This window comes from Chrysemys picta, chromosome 1 (genome assembly GCF_011386835.1).
Source record: "Chrysemys picta bellii isolate R12L10 chromosome 1, ASM1138683v2, whole genome shotgun sequence".
In the NCBI taxonomy this organism is placed as follows: domain Eukaryota; kingdom Metazoa; phylum Chordata; order Testudines; family Emydidae; genus Chrysemys; species Chrysemys picta.
The window spans coordinates 8,029,582-8,056,286 of record NC_088791.1 but is presented as its reverse complement, the minus strand read 5'-3'; the positions used below and the strand labels follow the sequence as shown (position 1 = coordinate 8,056,286).

At 43.2% G+C, this 26,705-nt stretch overlaps 1 protein-coding gene across 1 annotated transcript in view; it reads left to right on the top strand.

Moving 5' to 3' along the window:
• The first annotated feature begins 4,496 nt into the window (after window positions 1–4,496).
• Window positions 4,497–26,705, top strand: part of NET1 (neuroepithelial cell transforming 1) — a 74,363-nt gene continuing 52,154 nt past the window's right edge. The window contains exon 1 of the mRNA XM_065552375.1: window positions 4,497–4,746. Coding sequence (XP_065408447.1) covers window positions 4,595–4,746 — 152 coding nt within the window. The 5' untranslated portion in view covers window positions 4,497–4,594. The remainder of the gene's footprint in view (window positions 4,747–26,705) is intronic.

The window sequence follows — 26,705 nt, the reverse complement described above, 5'->3', positions numbered from 1 at the left end:
TAATCCATCGTAACTCTCCCATCAACATAGCATTGTCTACACCAGGAGTTAGACTGGTATAACTGTGGTGCTCAGAATTGTGGATTTTTCACACTGCTGAATAATGTAGTTATACTGATGTAAGTTTGTAGTTTAGACAGGGCTTCAGTATCCTGTAAAACTGGGTGTCAACTAATGTAGTTTATTTTAGTGACTTTGGGCATGTTTTGACTACAAAATTAAGTCAACCTACTTTATGTCAGCATACGGCCATCACAGTAATTACATCGCTTGTGCATGTCTACAGCTTGCTCTTTGTTGGCCATGTGCATCCCCACTAGGAATGCTTGTACTGATTGTACTCTCAGAGTGGGGCATTGTGGGATGGCTTCTGAAAGCAAGTAACAGTTGACATAAGCATAGTGTCAAGTATAAGGGGTCAAGTATCAGAGGGGTAGCCGTGTTAGTCTGAATCTGTAAAAAGCAACAGAGGGTCCTGTGGCACCTTTGAGACTAACAGAAGTATTGGGAGCATAAGCTTTCATGGGTAAGAACCTCACTTCTTCAGATGCAAGTAATGGAAATCTCCAGAGGCAGGTATATATCAGTGTGGAGTTAACGAGGTTAGTTCAATCAGGGAGGGTGAGGTGCTCTGCTAGCAGTTGAGGTGTGAACACCTCAAGTATAAGGGGGTAGCTGTGTTAGTCTGTATCTACAAAAACATCTGAAGAAGTGGGGGTTTTTACCCACGAAAGCTTATGCCCAAATAAATCTGTTAGTTTTTAAGGTGCCACCGGACTCCTTGTTGACATAAGCATAATACAGTGACACTGTGTCAACCTAAATACATCGACAGTGACTATGCCTCTTGTAAAGGCGGAGTTAAGTCAACGTAACAGGGCTGTTACAGAGGTGGGAGCGAAATTTTAGTGTAGACACTTCCATAGTTAGGTTGACAAAGGAGGGTTATGTCGACCTAACTCCATAGTGTTGACCAGGCCTTAGTGGATTGAATTGCACCACGATCCTTTACATTATGCTAGAAGTCCATGAAATGGTACAGATAACCATCAGATCCCATAATATCATTGCAAAACACTTTCATTTGCCTTCTAGTAGCTTTTTTTTTTTTGCTTGTTTTTTTTGTTTCCCCTTTTTCTTCCTGTTTACAGTTTTTAAATTCTAAGCTGCATGCTAAAAGTTTTCAGTGCTAGAGGGCAAAACTTCTGATTAAAATAGTGGAAGTTGGCAACACTGATAAATCTGCAAAAAAATTTCTTAGGTGACAGGGCCTATGCTAAAACCAAAATGCCCCAGAGGGAGGAAGCAGGCTTGGTTGTGTAAAAAAATCTGTAGAGACAAAATCAGAAATGGCATTAAACATAATATTTAGCATCCTGTAGATTCTAGCAGTGTATGAAGTCAGTAGCTCAAATCCTCATGCACTAGATCAGGGGTCTCAAACACACAGCCCGCGGGCCGCATGATTTTCTGCGGCCTGTGAGCCCTCCCGCCCGTCCTCCCCCAGTGTTTACCAGAGTGGCTCCGGCCAGACATGCACCGGGGGCAGGGTATGCTCCCTAGGGTGACCAGATGACAGAAGTGAAAAATCGGGACGCGGGGGGGGGGGGGGGCGGAGCAAAAAACAACAATAAGCCCCTCCCCCGTGCGTGCCTGGACCCCCCTCCCCGCCCCCCCAGCACCAGAGGGTGCGCTCAGGCCACGTCCCCCAGCCCCCTCCCTCCACCCGCTCTCGGCCAACTGCCACTCGCCCCCTCCCGCTCTACTTGGAACGTACCAACGCTGCAGATGGGGCTGGGGAGCCGATGACCAAACACACCCCACACTGGGGCTGGACCGGCACGTGTGGGAGAACCCACCCGACAGGACGCCGGGCTACTGGCCCTTTAAAGGGACGGAGAAACGTCCGGTTCATGGCCGGATCGCGGTGCCCACAAGTGCAGCCCCATGGCCCTGCCTGAGGGCCGGCCCCGAGAGCACTGCCTCCACCGCGGCCTCCCCATGGGTCTCCCGTCCCTGCAGCATCATCACCCCACCCCGCACGGGCTACCCAGAGCAGCATCGGACCCCCCGTCCTCCCTCCCAGAGCCTGCCTGGCACAGTCCCTCCCCGCCCCCCCCCCTCCGCCTGCAGTGCTAGCCTCAGGATCCAGCAGGCAGGTCCCGTCCGGGGACCCCAGCACCCCGCACCCACTTACTGCTGCACTCTGGGTCGGTGCAGCGCTTGCACTCGGCGAAGCACCGGTCCAGGTGCTTGGCGGCCAAGCAGAGGGGCCACTGTGCGGGCAGGAGCAGGGCAACTAGGGCGAGGAGCAGGAGGGAGAAGCGGGGCCGTGCTGCAGCCATGTTCACAGGGCTGGCAGCGGGGGGAGGAGGGAGTGTCCCTCTGGCTCCTGTCCGTGTAGCTCCGGCACGGGTCAGGTTGCTGCTGGTGCCTACAAGCCCCGCCCCTGCCTTTGTGCGTGCCTGGGGAGTGGAGCTGCAGCACTCTGGAGGTGCCTGCCGGCCGGCCAGCCCAGCAGAAACTCAACTGCACTGCCCCAGGGGCCGGAAGAAGACGTGAGCAGTGCTGGCTTGCCGCGGTACCCCCGATATCGGGACAAAGTGCGTCCCGACCGATGTAAGGTCGGGACGCGGGACAAGTCCCCTAAAATCGGGACTGTCCCGATCAAATCGGGACGTCTGGTCACCCTAATGCTCCCTGCCTGCCCTGCGCAGCTCCGGGAAGAGGCTGGAACGTGGGGAGGGGGGGCGGAGAGGCTGTGTGTGGTTGTTGCTTCAGGCAGCGCCCCCAGCAGCTCCAATTGGCCGGGAACGGGGAACCATGGCCCATGGGAGCTGCTGGAGGCGGTGCCTCAAGCAACAGAAACACACAGTCCCTCCGCCCCCCCTTCCCCACGTTCCAGCCTCTTGCGGGGGCAGGGCAGGTAGGCAGGCAGGGAGCCTGCCTGGCCAGATCCTGCCCCCCGAACTCCTCTTGCAGCTGAACCCCCTGCCCTGAGCCCCCTGCCGCACCCTGCACCCCGACCCCCTGCCATACCCTGCACCCCTCCTGCACCCTGACCCCCGGCCTCACCCACACCCGTTCTGCATCCCAACCCACTGCCCTGAGCCCCAAGACGCACCCCTCCTGAGCCCTGAGCTCCCTGCCGCACCCTGCACCCCAACCCCCTGCCCTGAGCTCCCTGCCGCACCCTGCACCCCAACCCCCTGCCCTGAACCCCCTGCCACACCCCACACTCCTCTTGCACCCCAACCCACTGCCCTGAGCCCCCTGCTGCACCCTGCATTCCTCTTGCACCCCAACCCCCTGCCCTGAGCTCCCTGCTGCACCCTGAGCCCTTGCTGTACCCCACACCCCTCCTGCACCCCGAGGGGGCAGAGTTGAGGTGGGGATTTCCGGGGAAGGGGTTGGAAGGGGGGCAGGGAAGGGGTGGGAAGAGGTGGGGCCTCATGGAAGGTGTGGAGTGGGGGCGGGGCCGAGGGCGGCAGGGCCGGAGGTGTCAGTAATGCGGCCCTCGGGGCAATGCACTAGTCCTCATGTGTCCCTCATGGTCATTTGAGTTTGAGACCCCTGCACTAGATAATATCATGGCTTGCTTTTGTGCAGCCTCCTCTCCTCACTGGCTGCTTCCCCCCTCCTGTTTTAATATCCTCAGCTAACAACTAGTTTCAACACATTAAAACTTGGAACAGCACTTATACTGCAATTACAAGCAGCTCCATTGATTTCTCCTTATGTGAGCGTGGCCCTCCAAAATGATACATGCCAGGGCTAGAGCCTAGTTTCCTTAAGGCAGCAGGGTGCAAAGAAATGAGAGCTTTTGGTATGTCTACACTGCAGCTAGGTGCAAACCTCCTAGCCCCCAGGGACAGACCCATGCTAGCTGGGCTGGAGCTACTGTGCTAGAAGTAGCAGTGGGGGACTGGTGCGCTCAAGCTTTGGGGGGCAAGCGCTGAACAGCTGGAACTACACCACCCTCACTTATTTTTAGTACCCTGGCTAGAGTGCCGCTAGCGCCAGCTGGCCACCCCAGGCTGGCTCCCAGCTGCACGGCAGGCACATTACATGCCCCTTATTCCCCACCATGACCCCCCAATTCTCATGGGCTCCAGAGCACTAGGGTTATTATCAAGTCCTTGGCAGAGAGGCAGCCCTGGTTGTGGGGATGGTGGGGCAGTAGGATCATGGGTACCGGCCAGCTGAGGCAATGTGGGCAAGGGGAGGAGGGGTAAGGCACGGAGCAAAGAGACCTGAGCTGCCTCTCTCTGCCCCTCTGATACTCTCTGCCTCTGTTTCCCCTCCCCTGTCTACAGGGCTTCACAGCGCATGTGCAGCACGGAGCTGCCCCGCCCCCTGCTCCGAAGCTGAGTGCTCTCCGGCTGGCCCCGCCCACTCCACGCTGCCGCGATCTCAGCCCGGCCCCTCCCTGCCGTCTCCTAGCAACCATCGCCAGCGCTGATTGGCCCGGGGGGTGGCCGCCGCCATTTTCAAACCGCTGTGGGCCCGCCGCCGCCATTAGCCCGTGAGCTGAAGCGCCCCGGCCCGGCTCCCCCTCCTCCCGCCCCGGGGCTGCCCAGAGCCAGGCCTGGGCATGGACAGCGGGCCCGGCCCGTGTGGGGACAAGCCCCCCCGGAGGAGACGGAGCAGGGCCAGCACCAGCGCCCGGGCCAACCGCTCCCCCGCGGCGGAGACAGAGACGACCCCGGGCGGGATGGGATCGGCCTCGGCCGCCTCCTGCAGCCGGTAGGTGCAGCCGCCCCCAGCGTCCTCCTCCCCCTCCGGGCCAGGGACCCCCCACCCCCAGTTCCCGGCCGGCCCAGCGAGGGGGATCCGGGCACTCCTGGCATCTCTCTTGCCTGTGTAGCAATGGAGCGTTTCTCCTGGTCCCCGCCATCGAAGGACCCATGAAGAGGTGTCGGTGGGCAACGGAGGAAAGGCTTTAAATGCAGATCTAGCGTTGGCTGCTGGGTATTGACCCGGGCTGTGTTTCTGTTTATTACTATTATTTATTGCTTGTTTTGCAAGGCTGCCTAGAAATCCCAGTCGTGGATCTGCCGCCCCCCCCCCCCCCCATTGTGCTAGGTGCTGTACAAATTGAACAAAAAGACTGAGGCTGCTCTGAAGGTGGCCAGCCAGGGGAAAGAGAAACTTTTTTTTGCCTCTTCCTTTGTAAAAGAGGCATAAAAAATACCTGAAAGGCTTTCCCCCCTGCCTGTATTATTTAAGGTTTCAGAGTAGCAGCCGTGTTAGTCTGTATCCGCAAAAAGAAGAACAGGAGTACTTGTGGCACCTTAGAGACTAACAAATTTATTAGAGCATAAGCTTTCGTGGACTACAGCCCGAAGAAGTGGGCTGTAGTCCACGAAAGCTTATGCTCTAATAAATTTGTTAGTCTCTAAGGTGCCACAAGTACTCCTGTTCTTCTTTTTGTGTATTATTTAAAAATAACACTACACAGTGAGGTGTTTACTACACTGCCTGGATGACACCATAGTTTGCTGGAGAGCTAGAAGGATTATGCCATCTCAAACAGAAAGCAAGTGACAGGTTTCAGAGTAGCAGCCGTGTTAGTCTGTATCCGCAAAAAGAACAGGAGTACTTGTGGCACCTTAGAGACTAACAAATTTATTAGAGCATAAGCAGAAAGCAAGTGAAATCTGAGCTAGGAAGTGGTTTTTAACTGGACTTTTAACACCTAGTGTGTCTCAAGTGTTTTAGTCAAATAACTCCTTTGATATGGATTCAGTATCTCCCCCTTCCAATTAAAAGCTGAGAAATCTCGCAATTAACACTGGAAACCTGAGTCCACCAGTGAAGTCAGGACTCTGAGTCTTCTTTCCTTTGAGGGGTGGGAGGGAAGTGACCCTTAACTTTTTAAATCAGCAGGTCCAGATAACTTGTATCCAAGAGTTTTAAAAAAGCTGGTTGAGGAACTTGCGGGACTATTATATTGGTTTTCAATAAGTCTTGGAGCACTGGGGAAGTTCCAGAAGCTACAAGAAAGCTAATGTGCCAGCTTTTAAAAAGGCTGAGCAGGGATACCTAGCTAATTATAGGCCTGCCAGCCTGACATTGATCATGGGTAAGATAAATGGAGCAGCTGATATGGGAACCGATTAATAAAGAATAAAAGGAGGGTAATGTAATTCATGCAAATCAATATGGGGTTATGGAAAATAGATTCTGTCAAACCAGCTTGATATCTTTTTATGAGATTACAAGTTTGGTTGATAAAGGTAATAGTGTTGTCATACTTGGACTTCTGGAAGGCATTTGACTTGGTACTGCATTGCATTTTGATTAAAAAATTAGAATGATATAAAACTAATATTAGAGACAAGGTGGGGGAGGCAATATCTTTTATTGAACCAACTTCTGTTGGTGAGAGAGCCAAGTTTTTGAGCTACACAGCGCTCTTCCTCAGGTCTGGGAAAGATATTCTGAATATTATAGCTAAATACAAGGTCAAGCAGTTAGATAGTTCAGTGTAAGTAGTTACAAGGTCAAACAGATATAGAATATAGCTACTTATACTGAAACTATCTAACTGCTTGACCTTGTATTTAGCTGTAATACTCAGAATACCTTTCCCAGACCTCAGGAAGAGCGCTGTGTAGCTCAAAAAAAGCTCTCTCTCCAACAGAAATTGGTCCAGTAAAAGATATTGCCTCACCCACCTTGTGTCTCTAATGTCCTGGGACAGACACAGCTACAACTGCACTGCATACATAAAACAAAGATGGCACATGTAAAGGGATTAAAAACTGGCTAACTCTTGGGTCTCAAAATGTAACTGTAAATGGAGAATCCTCATCAAGCAGGTATGTTTCCAGTGGGGTCCTGCAAGGATCTGTTCTTGGCCCTATGCTATTTAACATTTTATCAATGACCTGGAAGAAAATATAAAATTATCACTGATGAAATTTGCAGATGACACACGAATTGGGGGAGTGGTAAATAATGAATAGGACAGGTTAGTGATTCAGAGCTATCTGGATCACTTGGTAAGCTGGGCGCAAGCAATGTTTTTTTGTTTGTTTTTTAATACGGGTAAATGTATATATCTGCGAACAAATAATGTAGGTCCTATTTACGGGATGGGGAACTGTATCCTGGGAAGCAGTTATTCTGAAAAAGATGTTGTGGTCATAGTGGATGATCAGCTAAACATGAGTGCCCAGTGTGATGCTGGAAAAGATTATTTTATCTCTGTTTTGGCACTGGTGTGATGGGTGCTGGAATACTGTGTCCAGTCCTGGTGCTTACAGTTCAAGATGGATGTTGATTAATTGGAGAGAGTTCAGAGAATGATTAAAGGATTAGACAACATGCCTTAGTGATAAACTGAGTAGATTGAGCAATTTGAGTCTAACAAAGAGATGATTAAGGGATCACTTGATTACAGGGCTGGTCTACACTGAAAATTTACATCAGCATAACTATGCCAACCTAAACCCTGGTGTACACAGAGCTAGGTGGACGGAAGAATTCGTCCATCGATCTCGCTACAGCCCCTCAGGGAGGTGAGGAGACCCTTTTCTGTCACTGTCGTGTCTACATTGAAGCGTGACAGTGGCACAGCTGCAGCATTGCAATTGAATTCTGGAAGCTGAAGCTAGACAAATTTCAGACTGGAAATAAGGTGCAAATTTTTAATAGTGAGAGTAACTAACTAATGGAAGGATTAACCAAGGATCATGGTGGATTCTCAATCCCTTTTAAATCAGGATTGGATATTTTTCTAAAAGATCTGCTCTAGGAATTATTTTGAGGAAGTTCTGTGGCCTGTGTTATAGAGGAGGTCAGTCTAAATCAGGGGTAGGCAACCTATGGCACGCATGCTGAAGGCGGTATGCGAGCTGATTTTCAGTGGCACTCACACTGCCAGAGTCCCGGTCACTGGTCCGTGGGGCTCTGCATTTTAATTTAATTTTAAATGAAGTTTCTTAAATATTTTAAAAATCTTATTTACTTTACATACAACAATAGTTTAGTTCTATGTTATAGACTTATAGAAAGAGATCTTCTAAAAACGTTAAAATGTATGACTGGCACGCGAAACCTTAAATTAGAGTGAAGAAATGAAGCCTCAGCATACCACTTCTGAAAGGTTGCCGACCCCTGGTCTAAATAATCACAATAGTTCCTTCTGCCCTTGGAATCTACGAATCTGACATTACAGCTAAGAGTTGTATTAATGTCTTGTTTAATCCATCATTCAACATATGTTTGTTTGTTGGTGATGTTGATTTGTCTGTTTTATAATCTGTTTTTTTCTTTTTTTTATGATTATGCTATTCTGGGGACTTGTTAAACTTTGTAGTTGTTTATATCCTGTCCGTCATAAAGATATTTGGGAACATTTACAAATCTCTTGCCAACAGTTTGTAACAAATTAGACCACTTTGTTATTACTGGTGATCCTTGTTTTCTGTGATTAAAAAACAAAATTCTTTGATTTAAAAAAGACTTCAATTGTCATTTTTCTGCAATTAAAATGACATGCTATATAGGAGGGCCACATAAACCGAAGCACAGCCTTGTGTGGGCCAAACAGATTCTGCCTTCAGAACTGGGCAGCTGAAGAGTGGCAGCTGTTGGCCAGGCACCCAGCTCTGAAGGAAGGAAGGGTGGCAATACCCAGTGCTTTATTTGTGCCAGGGCTGTGCCCCGGCACCTCTGGGCTCGATGTGTCAGTTATGAAAGTTTATATTAAAAAAAAAAAAAAAAAAAAAAGCTTGAGCTACGGCACCTTTTTCATTACAAATTAAGCCCTGGCAATACCATACTATGCCACCCTTACTTCTGCACTGCTGCAGGTGGTGGCACTGCCTTCAGAGCTATTGCTCTCCACTCTGCCTTCAGAGCTGGGCAGCTGGAGTAAAAACAAAAGATTCTCTGTAAAAATGCAAATTGTGTTTTTCCTCTAGCAAGTGGATTTCTAGGATCCCTGGTTATTACCATTCTCCCCCAGCTACTAACTCAGAGCTATGGAAAGTCAAGACAAAAATATTCAATCTGGCTTTCTCTTCTTACTACCTGTAGAGTTAGGAAATGATTTCTACAAATATACTAGCTGATGTGGAATGTGCATAATTCTAGTATTGTGTTCTGGGAGCAGTTATGGCAGTATATTTGTTTAATGTGTACACTTTAAGTTGGTGAACAGTGTCAAAGGCCCACAGAGCATCAGAAAGGTGTTTCTTTAATTGGCCAGTCTAAATCTAAATAGATAAAATATTGTTTAGAGTTATTTTAAAATGACTGGCTTTAGTAAAACATCTTCCACTCTGGATGGCACAACTGCTTATGCAAACATTTTAAAATTAATGTTAAAAACCTTATTCTACAATAAGCTGGTATGGGTCAAATTGTAGCATAGATGGGGATGACCGTGCTGAAGTCTTTAGGTTGCTGTATAAGCTGATAGAACACTTACTTACTATTTGTATTATCACAGTGCCTAGCAGCCCTATTCATGGACCAGGACTCCATTGTGCTAGTGTAAAGGCTGAATCCCCTCTCTGTCACGCCGAGTGCAGAAGTGGGGGCCCGCAAGGATTCTAAAAATTAATACTGACCACTCCAGGCTTGTATTAAACTCCCAAGGTTACAGCTTTTCTCTGACCTTGGCTTGGTAAACGCTGCCACCACCCAAATGTAAAAAAAACAACCACCTTGGACCAAGGAAGGAGCACTTGAGAATTCCTCCCTGTGGGGTACCTTCAAGCCTTTCCATGCCACTCTCCTCCCCACCTTCCCCCCCTGCCCACTCCAGGGAAGAGCTGAGAAAGAAAACAAATGAAATTATCTGTTGCCACCAGCTAATAAAACAGCACATGCACAAACCTCTTAGGACACCAAAAATCCAATCCTGTTCTTAAAAAAGGTAAACTTTATTAAAAATAAAAAGTAAAATACATCTGGAATTTAGGCTTTTGCTAGATTTTAAAAGAGCAATTCCAAAACTCAAGCACCCAAAATTGCTTGTAACCTTTAAGCTGAACCCCCAAGAAAGCTAACAAATGCATCTGGGGGTAAGCACAGAGGAGTCCGCAAGCCAATAAGAAATAACCATAATCCTGTCTTTTTAGACATTCCTTAATTTTACTTGCATATCTGAGGCTCCAGATAAGTAGGTTCGAGGTATGACTTGATAATCTATAATCATACCTGGCTTAAAGCTGTTTACAGCATTACTGCCCCATGTCCCTGCAGCCCAGAGAACAACAGACAAAGGGAAAGTTTCTTTCACAATTTGAAAAAGTTCTACCTTCCCATTGACTCTTTCAGTCAGGTGCCCACTCCTTTTCTTTTCCCTGTGGGCTTGTTAACCCTTTACAGGTAAAGCAAGCAGAGAACAGACCAAGAGGGATTTTACAGCTAGCTGAGTGTCCATCAAAGGGAGCTACTCTTCTCCCCCCGCCCCCCTTTCATGTATCACAGCTAGTTACTGTACAAACAAAATGACTGTCCCTGCGCAAGGAAATAATGCGACTATTTTGTGGACAGGCTGTGTCGTCTTGTCTTAGGCTCCAGTCCTGCAGTTTGATCCATGCAGGTGGAGTCCTGTGCACAGGCAGACCCCAAAAGGAGTTGCAGCTGGAACTCTGTCCCCACATGGAAGGTTGCACCACATCTGGCAAGTTTATGTGCTGAGTAAACTCACACTTGATGCTTTTTAGTGAAAGATAAATAAATCATTAAGAAACCAGAAAAAGGATCAGTTAACATTTCAAATGTCCTCTTATTCATGGTCAGCCATTCCCTGCAATGCTGAGACCTAAATTACATAGCACTTTTATTGTAGCAGTGCCCAGAGGCCCCAATCGGAATCAGGCCACCATTGTGCTGGGTGCTGTACAAGTACATAGGCATTTCTTGTGTAAGATGACAAGACACATGCAATGGTAGGGAAGAGAAAAAATAGTCACATGCAATTTTATATATAGCTATATTATAAATAAAGAGCAAATTGTCCTCAGTTGTTACCTGACTGACCGTCATTAACTGGATGGCTTCTTATAGGCATCACTGTTAAGAGGTCAGCCTTGAGGAGGATTAGAAAGAAAACTGTAGTGATACATGGAGTGCCCTCCCTGAACTGATCCATGAAGACAGGACAGTGTGGAGAAGAAACAGTTGTTTGTCAGCTTCTTAAGGCTGGCATCACTGATGTGAGTGGGACATATGAGGCGAGTGCTCAAGTAAGATGATGTGGCGCTATGAAGGAACTTGAAGGTGAGGACATGAAGCTTAAATTTGATGTGGTAAAACAGGAGGAGTCACAAGAATGATTCAAAGTAGTGTGTGTGTTAGATGTGGTCAGAGCAGCAGGCAAAAAAAAAATCTTAGCTGCATTCTGCATGAACTGGGGAAGGATGATGTGGTTGCTAGGAAGGCCAGAGATGGAATTACTGTAATCATGATCGAAGATAAGGGCCTGGCTGTCTGCACAGAAAGAAAAGGATGAATTTTCAGGAGAGATCTGAATGAAGAATGTCCTTCCTGAACTAGTATGTGAAGTCACTGCCTTTTTTCTCTTTTAAATCCCTCCCAAACACCCTCTTCTGCAAGTAACTCTCCATTTAACTCTTATGTTTATTCATTCTTTCCAGTTATCTCATGCTTAAAAAATCTGTTATGTTGGACTGTGATTCATCATTAACTTAGCAGCCAAGTAATACTGATGGCGATGCCATTGTCTCTTTTTTCTTCTTTTCCTTTCTCTTTAAACCCCCTTGTTGTGGCTTGTCTGAAATGAGTGTTTAAGCTCCTTCGGATAGATATTTCCTTTTATATATGTTAGGAGCTGCTACCAGCCTCTTGTAGGTTGGTAAAACAATGAGAAACAGTGCAAGGTTTTACTGACTTCGATAAAAGGAAAAACAAACTTGGTTGTACCATTAACAAATAACATAATCCATAATTTGGAAAGCTGAAGTGCAGCTTTCCAAAAATCTAGACACATTTTAAAATCTTCTGTTACAGCCACACCTTACTATATTATTTTAAGAGAATATTTAACAAGAATAGTAAATGTGAAATCCTAATTGTTTTTAATTATTTCAGAGTCTGTTACTGCACCTGAGTAGTCTTGTCAATTTTGTGATTTTTTTACAATCTTTTTGTTTTCTTTCCCTGTTACTATAAGACCCACCCTTTTTGGCCTCCTTCCATTTTCTCCCTTGGTTTCCTCCTCCTTTTCCCTGTTTTGTTTTTGTTTTTCCCCCTGCTTCCCATGCACACGGGAAAACATAACTCTAACTATCCATACAAAATGATGTGGTCTAAATTAGCTGTTACCACTCCAGAAAGAGATCTTGGAGTCATAATGGCTAGTTCCCCGTAAACATCCTCTAAATGTGCAGTGGCAGTCAAAAAAGCTAACAATATTAGGAAAGGGATAGATAAGAGCAAATATCATAATGCCACTATATGCTGTTCTGGTTGTCCCATCTCAAAAAAGATATTAGAATGGGCAAAAGAAGAGAGAGAGGTAACAAATGATTAGGGGTATGGAACAGCTTTCATACAAGAAGAGATTAAAAAGATTGGAATGTTCAGTTTAGAAAAAGAGGACTTGGGGGTGGAGGGGGGGATATGATAGTTTGTAAAAGCATGTATGGTATGGAGAAAGTGAATAGGGAAGTGTGTAACGTGAAAGGGTAAAGAACTAGGGCTCATCTGATGAAATTAATAGGCAGTAGGTTTAAAACCAACAAAAGTAATTCACACAACTTGTTGCCGGGACAGTTGTAAGGCCAAACTTACAGTTGGGTTCAAAAATAATTAGATGAGTTTATGATAAGTAGGTCAATCAATGGCTATTAGCCATGGACAAGGATGCAATCCTATGATTTGGGTGTCCCTAAACCAGGGGTTCTCAAACTGGGGGTTAGGACCCCTCAGGGGGTCGCAAGGTTATTAGATGGGGTGTTGTGAGCTGTCAGCCTCCACCCCAAACCCCGCTTTGCATCCAGCATTTATAATGGTGTTAAATATTTTTAAAAGTGTTTTTAATTTATAAGGTGGGAGGGGTGTCGCACTCAGAGGCTTGCTATGTGAAAGGGGTCACCATTACAAAAGTTTGAGTACCACTGCCCTAAATCTTCAACTGCCAGACATTGGGACTGGGCAACAAGAGATAGATCACTAGAAATTGCCCTGTTCTGTTCATTCCCTTTGAAGCATCTGGCACTCTGTCAGAAAACAGGATACTGGGCTAGATGGACCATTGGTCAGACTGAGAATGCCTGTTATGTTCTGTTGTCAACATACAGTTGCATAATCTGTTATTCATGCTACAATTGTTAATATTCTCAGGGCAACAATGTTACTGATGACTTGCAAAATACTGTATTACTGTTTTATAATTGTGTGAAACTCAGGGTGGATAAAAATGTTATCACTGCTGAAGCTAGATAATCTTAGTCCCCTGAATTAAAGGATAAGCATAGGATATTTCTCAAGTGTCAGTCTACTCAGTTAAACCCAGAGTTCCTCCTGTGAAAGAATAAATATCCAGGCACCCCTTTCACTTACCTCAGAGGACTCTCAACATACTCGCAGGCAATTCCCAAAGGAAAGGACTTTCCAGTCCTAGATAGCTCTTGCAGAGTTTCGCTGTTGAGTTAAATCCCAGATGCTGAGACAGGACTGGTTGAGCCCAAAGCAAATATAAAGATTAGGAGTGATGGGTATAAGCAATCCTGAGACCTCCAGTGGGCCATGGGGTCATGTGCTGATACTGAGGTGGCCTCCCTCTTCCTCCTGGTTTCCACTTTATATAAGTGTTACAACTATTATTAAAAATTACTACTTCAACCCCCCAATCATATCTGAGTGTAACCCTCTCCCTGATCCCCCTTCATTTAAAAAATACATCTGAATTTTTATTTTTTTAATCTGTTTAAAATTAATTTTGAGGTTGACAATTTATAGTCAGCCCTAACTGTACTATAATCTATTAATCATTTATGTATAAAATGTGTTGGCTCAACGAGCCCTCCTCAAATTGTAATGTTAAAGGATGCTGCTTTTCTAATTATATACAGAACGGGAAAGACAAAAATCTTTAACTTTTGAGGTTGCAACTTTTATAGAACTTGAGTTAATGTCATGTACTGCATTAAGTATCTATAGTTAGTAGAACCTCAGTTTTAAACACCACTTACAAATGATGAGTTATATGGAATATTTTTCCTCAGCCAGGGGAAGGAGTCACACAATGAAAGTGACATCAATGAAAACATGTTGACATCCTTTCATATTCCCATGCCTTCAGCGCTTTGGAAATCACTTTGGAATGGTTTGAAGGACAAGAAGAAATCAATGCCGTGCACCATATTACAGTTTCATGCACCGTACCTACTGTACTTCAGAGAAGTTTCATTTTATTCACTTTTTTACTTTTATGAACTCAATCACCAATTAATTGGTGTAAAATAGGGGTTCTACTATGTTTTCTTTCTTTACAATGGATACTGGTATTTGTATTTTTCCAAATACCTTTCCTCTGTTTCTGTTGTGCAGAAAAGCTTTTGCCTTGATTACTTTTGGTTTCAGTTTGTCTAGCAGATTTCTTCATTTGGATTAGTTTATTCAAAGTTGAGAAACTGATTGAGAGTTGAGAATGCAGGAAAGCTTGTTTTCCTTTTCCAATATAAGAATAAAGAATAAGTTCTACTAATTCTGAAGACTTGAAGGACATTGGGCCAGATTTTCAAAGATATTTATGCACCTAAACATGCCGATAAATGCTTAGTGGGATTTTCAAGATATCTAAGCAGGTATGGCACCTAACTCTCCTTGGTTTCAATGGGAGTTAGGCACCTAACCTTTTTATGCACTTTTGAAAATCCCAGTAGGTACCTATCTGCATCTTTAGGCATCTAACTATCTGAAAATCTGTTCCATAGCAATCGGAAACAATCTGTCACCTGTAGTAAGTGAGTTAATACTTTTTGTTTGATTAATCCATTTTAAATGCAAAACTTCCCTTGATAAACTTCAGAACATTTTAAGGTAGCTTAATTTAATAAAAATAAATTTTAAATGTGGTTTTGTACATATTTAATTGAATTTCAGTTTCCATCTAAATGCATCCTGAAACAAATCCTGATTAAAAAAGACAACCATTATCTTGCAGTAAAAAAAACATTCACTATATTCTAATGTCGTAAATGTAAAAATTAAGACTCTGAATAAATGTATGTTAAGCTATATAATTGTTTAAATATATAGATATACTGTATCTGCCTAATTGGCAAAAAGTATATTTAGTGTAAAGGCTATATTTTATTGCAAATCAACTTGTGAATTAACGTTTTTCTTTTTTCTTTGAAAATAACTGAAAAGTACAAATGCCCAAAACAAGATTGAAATCCTTGATTTAAATCAAGGTTTCCTGCTGATTCATTTAAATCATGATTACAATCTTATTTAAATTATTTTGATTTAATTCACTGCATCCTGCTGTAACTTCCACTAAAGTTGATGGTAATTATGCTTGCTGACTGAGGATAGAACTTGGCCCCAAAACTATAAATTTTGGATGGACATAAAACCACTCAACTCTTACCATTACAAATGTTACAACTGTCAATTTCATAGTACAACAGCCATTATCATGGTCATTTAATAGGATTGTAAATATAAAAGTTTCTTGTTTTGACCTTACAAAAATCAGTGACTTGTTTTAAATCAAGACATTTCTAAGATTTTAAAAATAAAATAAAAAATCAAGGGGTGGAATCCTGACCCCCAGTGAAGTCAAAGGCAAAATTGTCAATGCCTTCAATGAAATCAAAATGTTTCTGCATGTTGAAGTGAATGTAATACTCATTAAAGGTACCAGTCTATTTGACAGCCCTGGAAACTGACTTGAGGAAGTCATCGTTGAAAGTGTCAAGAGTTTAGTCCCCATTATGAATTCCTATAGGCAGCAGTAGAAGTTTATTGCTTGAGATTAAGGCAACTCTGTTCTCAGACCTCAGTTACCAGTTGGCTAATGTTACTTGTTGCCTCTTTTTCCCCTTCATCCCCTTTCCTAATGGATCCTCCACTGTATTCTATTCTTCCAGTCTAGCATCAGCCTGAACTCTACTCTTCCCTGCTCTGTGTGAAGGGCAGTGAATGTGCAGATTGGGGTAAGTGGCAAGCCACTGCATTGTGGAAAGTTTGGAGGAAAGTATAGGATCTGCACGGAAATGGAAAGTAGTGACAAGACAGCAATGAGATTAATATGTGGAAGGAAAGACTTTCTAGAAAGGAACATGATTGAGATGAACAACCATTATGAAGCAAAAGGATTGAAGGAATAAAATTTGAAACTTAACAAAGAGTGGTACAGATGAAGGCACAATGACAAAGCAACTGAACATAAGTTTAATTCCTCCACGAGAACGCGTGAGGTGTTTACAATGTTCATGACTGCTGTCTTGAGCTGAGCGGGCTCCATGCTTGCCGTGGTATGGAGTCTGCAGTGTTCACCCAGGAAAAAAGGCGCAAAATGGTTGTCTGCCGTCCATTACTTTCATGCAGGGAGGGAGGGAGGAGGTGAGGCTGTACCCAGAACCACCTGCGACGATGTTTTTTGTCCCATCAGGCACTGGGATCTCAACCCAGAATTCCAATGGGCGCGGAAGACTGCGGGAACTATGGGATAGCTATGGGATAGCTACCCACAGTGCAACGCTGCAGAAATCGACGCTAGCCCCGGTACTTGGACGCACACCGCCGAATTAATGTGCTTAGTGTGGCCGCATACATTTCGACTTTATACAGTCTGTTTCCCAAATTCGAATTATATAAATTCGGATTAATTCCGTAGTGTAGACATCCCCTAAGTACCTAAATCTCTTGTATGTTGATTCAGTTGCTTTGTCTCGTCATATTCTTGAACTTCCAAAAAGCAATTAAAATTCACAGCTTAATATAGGGCAAACTACATGTTTATCTAGATTTCCCAAATGTGCCTTCAGTTTCAATTATTATTCGGACTGTGACGGGAATTGTGTCCCTGGTTGATATGTGAGAGTAGGACTGGGCCTTCACATTTTTAGATTGCTTCAATCTGCATGCACTACTAACTACATCTGGCAAAAACTGCACAGGTCCCATGCTCTTGAACAGTTCCTGGGAGGACCCCTTGGTGTGCCAGAGCCCCTTTGTGTTACTCTTTCACTAGTGTTTCACTGCCTCCTGGACTGAACCCTGGAGCCTTCAGCACCCCTACTTCAGTGTGAGCTCCCTTCAGCAAGTCCACCTGAGTTGGACACCTAAGACACTTGTACATCCAAAGGGTGCAATGTTACCCCCCACCCTCCCAAACTGGAGTGACACTTAGTGTTGTAAAAACAGTAGGGTTAATTAGAAGTCTGGAACATTACTGTAGAAAGTCCTTGGTTAACATAGAGAACAACAAGCTACAGCATAGTCCATCTTGGTCGGTCCAGAGCACAGAGCCCTCTGGCCCTACTTTTGTCCCAGTTGAGGAGAGTCTCCCCGCTTCCAGCAGGCCACACTTAACAACCCTACCTAGCCCTCTCCTCGGTCCTTTGTTGTTGTTCCTGGGCAACCATTGTCAGCTGTTCCTCCTCCTCAGCCCTTTGTTCTCTAGCTGGTCAAAAACAAAGCTGGCTTCCTGTGGTGGGGTGGGCTATCCATAGTCATCAGTTGCTAGGTACCAAATGTCCAGGCACTTGGAGTGGCCATTGTCGTCTCAGACTCTCCATGGGCAAGGGGCCTCAGGCCCCAGAGAAGCTAGGCATCAGCTACACGTGGGCTGTAGTCCACGAAAGCTTATGCTCTAATAAATTTGTTAGTCTCTAAGGTGCCACAAGTCCTCCTGTTCTTCTTTTTATAGAAACTTGTAGCTTGATACTTACACCTTAGATCAAAGGAGCTCTAAGAACCTCAAAAACTGAGATGCCAACTCAATATAGTAATTTCACCAGCCACTGAAATGTAGCCCTCTAAGAGGAAGCATACCGGTATGGCTATTTTGCACTGTTGCACATTGCTAAGCATAGATTATGAAAAATACTGTATTGGGCTGAAACTGAAAGGGAATTTAGGTGAATTATGGATTGTTCCCCATAGCTTTGGCTGTCATAGATACTGGTATTGACTGCCTCTATTCTTGCAAAAAGTGCTATGGAAACTTTAACTGTGAGTGATAAGAACCCTTTCCTTTACACGTCCTCTGAAAGACCACCTCCCAGCAGACCAATGCCACGTGTATCATGGTGAGGGAGTGTCTCTTTACTAACTGATAGGTCTCAAAATGTAATTGTAAACCAGAATCGTCATCAAGTGGGTGTGTTTCCAGTGGGCTCCTTCAGAGACCGGTTCTTGGCCCTACGCTATTTAATGTTTTTATCAGTGACATGCACCAAAACATATAATCATTGATAAAGTTTGCAAGTGACACAAAATTGAGGGAATGGTAAATAATGAAGAGAAGCTGGAGTCAGAGCAGAGTGAGGCTGGGTAGCGCTCCTTCCTGCCCCCTATGGGGGCTGGCCCGGCCCCACCACTCCCCCTGAATGTTCCTCTACATCCCGTTTGGGGGAACCACTGGAGTAAGCAGTGGTGAAAGGTTCCTCTTCCATACCAAGGCACATTTTCATATTGCATCATAAATATATCAATCAAATAGAGAATAATAGTAAAAAGAGGAGGAATGTGGCTTCCTCTCAAACAATCCTTTAAATGGTCACTTGGATTTCTAGGGAAATTGTACCTTAATTTCCTAGCCACATAACTTCTCTAGTTCCCCGTCAGTTAACTAAAATAGAGAATAATTCTCAACCCCTCTTTTATGGTAATTCTAATTAAATATCTCCTTCAATGTGACTGGCAAAAAAAAGAAACATTGGGCTTGTCTTTTTCTCTTTTATGATGTATAAAAAAGGCCTGAAAGATGTATATAAAATATGCACATTTTCCGGTTTTGGTTCTAGCCTTGTTTTCCTGGAAGGACATCTAGAGAACTGATACATTTTTATATAAAAGTCAGCGATGTCATGCAAGTAATACCTAATTGAAGGGAGAGTTAATTGTTGTTCAGTATGTCAACTGCATTCTAACACGTTTAATGTTTAAATGTCCAAATAGTTATTGGGAGAAAAGCTGCATGTGTTAAAGTTTCAACATCTACCTTCAGTTGAAGGCTAAGAAAGTTCACAATAAACAGCTGAGCTCACCAGAAAAACAAGTGGACTTGATACTGCTGATACGTCTAAGATTAAAAAACCCAAACCCCCACACCTTTTAGGCCTTTGCACATCAAAACAAGCAAAAAGGCCATTAATTTAAGATTTCTCTTAGCAAGCCATCTTTAACACAGGCAGCTTGTCACCTCAAAGTATGCTGCTGAGAGGGCTGTTTCTGAAGCAGAGGCGCATTCACCCGCACATCTACCAATGTGATATATGCCATCATGTGCCAGCAATGCCCCTCTGCCATGTACATTGGCCAAACCGGACAGTCTCTATGCAAAAGAATAAATGGACACAAATCAGACGTCAAGAATTATAATGTTCAAAAACCAGTCGGAGAACACTTCAGTCTCTGGTCACTCAGTTACAGACCTAAAAGTCGCAATACTCCAACAAAAAAACTTTAAAAACAGACTCCAACGAGAAACTGCGGAATTGGAATTAATTTGCAAACTGGACACCATTAAATTAGGCTTGAATAAAGACTGGGAGTGGATGGGTCACTACACAAAGTAAAAACTATTTCCCCATGCTAATTTTTTCCCCCTACTGTTACTCACACTTTCTTGTCAACTGTTGCAAATAGGCCATCCTGATTATCACTACAAAAGTTTTTTTTCTCCTGCTGATAATAGCCCACCTTAATTGATTAGTCTTGTTATAGTTGGTGTGGCAACACCCATTTTTTCATATTCTGTGTGTGTGTGTGTGTGTGTATACATACACACACACATATATACACAATCTTCCTACTGTATTTTCCACTGCATGCATCTGATGAAGTGGGTTTTAGCCCATGAAAGCTTATGCCCAAATACATTTGTGAGTCTCTAAGGTGCCACAAGTACTCTGCGTTCTTTTTGCTGATACAGACTAACACGGCTACCACTCTGAAACCTGAAGTAGTTTTAGGATTTCAGAAAATGATCTAAACATAATCCCTTCCCCCCACACACTAAAAATGTGTATATAAAGAGAACATGTGCTGTTAGAGTACAGTATAGGGCATTTCAGAAAGTGACAAGTGTGATGTTCCTAAAAACTGAATGGAGCTAGAGTTAAAACTATGCAATGGGGAAGACTGTCCCATGGAAACTAAATTAAATGTATTCATGGGCCACATCAGTAGAGCCCTGTGCAGATACAAAATTTGTATCCGCATCCGATCCGCAAAAATGGTCCGTGGATACCAGCAGATGCAGATTTGCAGGGCTGTATGCATCATAGAATATTAGGGTTGGAAGAGACCTCAGGAGGTCATCTAGTCCAATCCCCTGTTCAAAGCAGGATCAAAACCAAATAAATCATCCCAGCCAAGGCTTTGTCAAGCCAGGCCTTAAAAACCTCTAAGGATGGAGATTCCACCACCTCCCTAGGTAACGCATTCCAGTGCTTCACCACCCTCCTAGTGAAACAGTGTTTCCTAATATCAAACCTAGACCTCCCCCACTGCAACTTGAGACCATTGCTTCTTGTTCTGTTATCTGCCATCTCCCCCATCAATCCTTACATATAATTAAATGGTTTCATCTCTGTTTAGTGGGAAAAGGTCCACAGAATAAAAATCATGATTGCAGTTGTTGCCGGCTGTTGATGGTGGTGACAGTCTCAGTAAAGAAGACAAATCTTGAGTGGGCCTGGAGACTGATCTCTCCTTTCCCCTTTAGAGGTAGAAGAGACAGCTTGTAGAGATGTTGCCTTTTCCCTTTTTAACAAGTACCCTGTGGAGTATGGAAAATAGTTTCCCTTGGCGTTAGTCAGAAACTTTTAATTGAAAAGTTAGAAATACCAGTTAATTATCTTTGATGAACCAAAAGACGGAAAAGGGATAAACACCTGAAATCTCATCGCCCTCCAACTCCCTTCAATTTGCAGTTCTTGTTTTTCTTTTGGAAAGTGTTGTTTTTCCTGTAACAGTTATGCAGAAACTTTTTAAAAAGCAAATACAATATCCAAATTTATTCTCAGTGCATTAGAACATCAGACAAAAGCTGCTTGTACTCGGGCACTGGTAGAACATCTAATGGAGCAAATTATGGACACAGCAGCCCACCTCTGAGAGCCGGGTTGCTGAGTCTGTAATATTTTAACCTCAAGAACTGCTATCCAAAAGTCTTCAGTTGTTCTTAACTGTTTGTAGTGGAGTGTAGGATGAGAGGCTGAGTTCTCAGGTAGTGGAGTTTTAAACCATTTAGGGTTTTAAAGATTGACATAAACAGATTGAATTGTACCTGAAAATGAACAACACTTGAGATCAAATATGGTTTCCTGAACTCCCGGCCACTTGCCCTTGCTCAGGAAGTGGGCAGTTGTATTTTGTACCAGTTGTAACTTCCTGGCTGACTTCAACGGCAACCCTAAATGGAGCACTTTGCAGTAGTCTAGCCAAGAGGTAAGAGGCAGAGATGATTAATTCAACGGCCAGAGTGGATGCAGTCTTCTAATTGAGTCATAGATGTGCACTGTGGGCCAATACTACTACTTGAGAATCCAGTAGTCCAGAGTCTGGTGAAAAGAAGACATACACCCTTAAATGGACAGAGGCAGTGTCTGCCATCACTTAAACACTTCCTACCACGCACAAGCATCATCTCCATTTTATCTGGATTGAGTCACAAACAATTCACCTTTCTCCCAGACCCTTATCATGGTCAGGCTGGGGGAAAGTACGGAGATTGTAGAATCTAGGTGAATGTACAGCTGAACATCATCTGCATTCTGATATCGCCATGCAATATATCTCAACCGTCCCTAACGGCTTGAGGTGCAAATTGAGCTGGAGGGCTGGGATCACAAATATGAGGACTCTTGGGGTAGCAGCACGGCTGTCCCCACCACATACACAATCTGTTCACAATGGATTTGGGTTTCTCATTTTCCTCCCCCATCATTTCTGCACCCCTTGCTGTAACCTCAGAGAATGCCAACTTATTACTACTCTTAATGCTATACCTCCTGCATTAGAGTAGCATCTGCCAATCCCTGTCTCAACCATGAATGTGATGGGGCTGAAATGCCAAACTATTTGAATTGGAAGTTAAACATTTAAAAAAACCAACTCTACTGAAAAGACATGTTTGAATAGGTACACTCTGTGTTCTGTCATGCTACATCTCTCTGCTTATATTCGTAAACCGAAAACAACACAACTAAAACGGGAGGGGAGACTATTGGTGTGACTAGAATATAGGGAATCTCAGAATATGCAATTTGGGTCTTTTGTTAAGACTCATATTTTTAAAGTTACTTTAGGAAAGGTGCTTGCTGTGAATTTTTAGCCACTGCATAAGGGAGAGAATGCAGTTAAATTTTCTTCCTCTGGGTGTCAGTATAAGATAGCGAGAAACTTGATATTTTAGGGTAGACTTAAAAAAAAGTAGAAACTTAGTGTTTTGTTTCTCATGTTTGCTTGTACTTTGAGCTCACTATTTATATTAAAAATTCAGCAGTTGGACTACATGTAGATTTCATTTGATTTTACTAATAAGGGGTAGTGTGTAATTAGTTTTTCCCAATATAAAAACAAAAATAGCTTCTTGAACGTAGTAGGGTGATATTTCCCTCCCCTCATTGTATGATTATTCCTTTCATGAGAGTCCTCTCTTCTGATCAGTCTCCTTCTAACCCACACAAGCTAAATCCGGTTAAAGGTGATTTGCAAAGGAAACCTGAAAATTGAGCCAAACCTAGAAATATATGTTAACCACCCTAGGCTCTTTTGTGTGTGGGGGGCTCACTGGGAGAGGAATGTAGTCAGGCATGGGGTGGTAATCATCACATAAGTCTAAGCTTTTAACATAAAAAGAAAATCTGTACATTCTGCTGGGTGGTACCAGGTTCACTGCAGATACTCCAGAATGCATCATTCTGGTTGTGGCACTGAAGAGAGTACAAAACTCCACTATTGTTACTGAGTGGCCAGAGAGATTGAAGTGTTCTACTGGTTCTCCTCCTCTCTGGCCACTCAGTAACAGACCTGAAGGTGGCAATTTTGCAACAGAAAGACTTCAAAAACAGACTCCAACGAGAAACTGCTGAGCTTGAATTGATTTGCAAATTAGGTACCATTAACTCTGGCTTGAATAGAGACTGGGAATGGCTGAGTCATTACACTACTTGAATCTATTTCCTTATGATAACTATCCTTAACCTCTTGTCAACTGTCTGTAATTGACCATCTTGATTATCACTACAAATGTGTTATTCCTGCTGATAATAGGTCATCTTAATTAGCCTCTTAAAGCTGGTATGTATGGCATCTTCTGTGTGTGTGTGTGTGTGTGTGTGTGTATATATATGTATACACACACACTCTTATTATATGTTCCATTCTATGCATCCGATGAAGTGGGCTGTAGCCCACGAAAGCTTATGCTCAAATTTGTTAGTCTCTAACGTGCTACAAGTACTCCTGTTCTTTTTATGTATTTTATGATCACACAATACTGCAAAATGTGTTCTGTTCCTGTACTATATTTGGGAGTACTAAAAACTACATTTTTGTAAAACTGTAGCTTTATTAGACAGCCAAGCTGGGTGAAGTAATACCTTTTATTGGTTCAACGTCTGTTGGTGAAAGAGACCAGCTTTTGAGCGGCACAGAGCTTTATGTATGTAGCATTTTGTATTATTATTTAAGCTTTGACCTAATTTGTAGTGCATTTCCTGTACAATTTGTAAAAGAACCTCAGTGCAGTGCTCTTCCCTCAGTTTATTCAGATTTTGTCTTTAGCTTGATTACTGCATATAAATGTGTGTGCAGCATACTGTATATTGCATTTTGTATGATCATGCATTGTAAGACTCTATTGCAATACTAATACATATGCACTAGGGGGCAGAGTTGAGGTTGCTCTGGGCCCTAGATGCATTTTCATCCCTGTAAATAATTGTTTGTGATAACGTTTAGATTAGAAGACACAGTGAAATCCTTTCGTACTAACGCACCAGAAATATTCTCTCAAGCTTGAATAACCAGTAGTAGAACAAAGCAAGGTGAATTTTTCAAAAGGGCTTTCTGTGCTCACAACTAGTGGAATCTCTCTTCTTGTTTCCCTAAGCCAGGGTCTTTTATTAATGACTTCTTGCAACTCTAAAAACACCCCCAAAACAACTCCACACTTTTTATTCAAAATAACTGAAAATACCCGTGAAGCTTTTATTACATGAAATACCTACTCTGTGATTCTACTGGAATATCAGTTTCCAAATCTCATTATTACTTCTGTAACACTTATAAAACTCTTGCCTACCTCGCCTTTAAAAATTGGAAGTCAAATCCTACTGAGGAAAATAGAAAGGAACATAACGTTGGCAAGTTAAGTGCAAAAGTATAATTTGGGTTTTTTTTGTTTTTGTTTTTTTTGCCTGCCTATGTGAAGAGCCACTAGCAAAAGACACAAACTAACAGGAATAAATAAATAAATACGCCAGAGCAGGAAGGCTGTCAAACCATCAGTGGGGCCATTGGATGATTAAGGTGCTAAAGGAGCACTCAAGGAAGACTAGGCTGGACTACACCATTGCATAGAAGCTAAATGAATGAATTCTTTGCAGGGTTCAGAGTAGCAGCCGTGTTAGTCTGTATCCGCAAAAAGAACAGGAGTACTTGTGGCACCTTAGAGACTAACACATTTATTATGCTCTAATAAATTTTAGTCTCTAAGGTGCCACAAGTACTCCTGTTCTCTTTGCAGGGTGTTCCCTGCAGAGGCTGTGAGGGAGATTCCCACACTACTAGTGCCTTTCTTTTCAGGTGACACATGTAGGGAACTGTTCCAGATCAAGGTGTCAGTAGAGGACATTTTGGAACAAATTGATAAAGTAAACAGTTATAAGTATTCACCCAAGAGTTCTGAAGAAACTAAAATGTGAAATTGCAGAACTACTAACTGTGGAAATGTACCTTATCTCTTAAATCAGGCTCTATACCAGACGACTGGAGGGTAGCTAATGTAACACTGACTTTTAAAAGAGGCTCCAGAAATTATAGTAAGGAACAGAATTATGAGATATATAGATGAACACAATATGTTCGGAAGAACAACAAGGAGTCTGGTGGCACCTTAAAGATGCCACCAGACTTTAAGGTGCCACCAGACTCCTTGTTGTTTTTGTAGATACAGACTAACACGGCTACCCCCCGATATGTTCGGAAGAGTCAATGTGGCTTTTGTAAAGGGAAATCATGCCTCACCAATCTATTAGAATTATTTGAGGGGGTCAACAAACATATGGACAAGGCTGATCTCCGTGGATATAGTGTACTTGAACTTTCAGAAAGCTTTTGCCAAGGTGTTGGAATTATTATTTATGAAGGATATTATCATGACATTAATTTAACCATAAACTCCTTTATTAACTACAAAGGCCAAATTGTATTTATACAATTGCTTTAAACATGCCTAAAAAGCCTAAATAATAAGCAATTCATGGGGATTATAAACTAGGCAGGACGTGGCGGGGGAGAGTACATTACAACCATCCTCAACCACTGAGCAGAGGATGGTTGTAAACATGCCTAAAAAGCCTAAATAATAAGCATCCAAACAGTAACAAAACATTTATTAGCATTTGATCAAGATACTTGCAAACAGGCTAAATCCACCAGGGGTGCTTAGACCCATATTAGTCAGCTCCAGTGTGGTCAGGCAGGTATTAGCAATGAACCCTTTAAGCATTTACTTCTTTATATCCTTTAACAAAGAAGTGATGTCATTGCCAGTTACTATCTTCAGCTAGAAACCAATTTGAGACAGTTCACCCTTATTTCCAGTCTTAATCCAGATAAGATTTATAACCTCCTTTCTCCCCAGGCCTTTCTTCCCTATCTCTTCCCCTCCTTACTGATCAACTGTTTTTCCTTTGCACCTGGATTCACATAGGCCCTATTCTTTGAAATAACCCTGTGGGTGTGGGATGATCCATGTTGGCTCTTTTTAAGGCAGATTCTCTGTCTTATTTAAAAACATCTGCAGTCACCCCTATCAGTCAGAGGCCATTTTAGAAATGCCCTTTATTTCATTAGTCATTCTTTGAACCAGACATCCTCCCTACTTCATTCCTTCTGGCCTTATAACTCTTTATTTTCAAGGCCTTTCTTTTACTTGCTAGTTAGGACCTTTCTTTACAACACATATTTCTTTAATTAAACTTAAGCTAACTTCACTTATCTAATTCTGGGCAAGAAACTGGCAGATGAAATTCAGTGTTGATAAATGAAAATTTATGCATGTTGGAAAACATAATCCCCAACTATACATGCAAAATGACGGGGTCTAAATTAGCTAATACCATTCAAGAAAGAGATCTTGGTGTCACTGTGGATAGTTCTCTGAAAACATCTGCTCAATGTGCAGTGGCTGTCAAAAAAGCTAACAATGTTAGGGACCATTAAGAAAGGGATAGTTAATAAGACAATGCCACTATATAAATCCATGGTTCTCCCACACCTTGAATACTGTGTGCAGTTCTGGT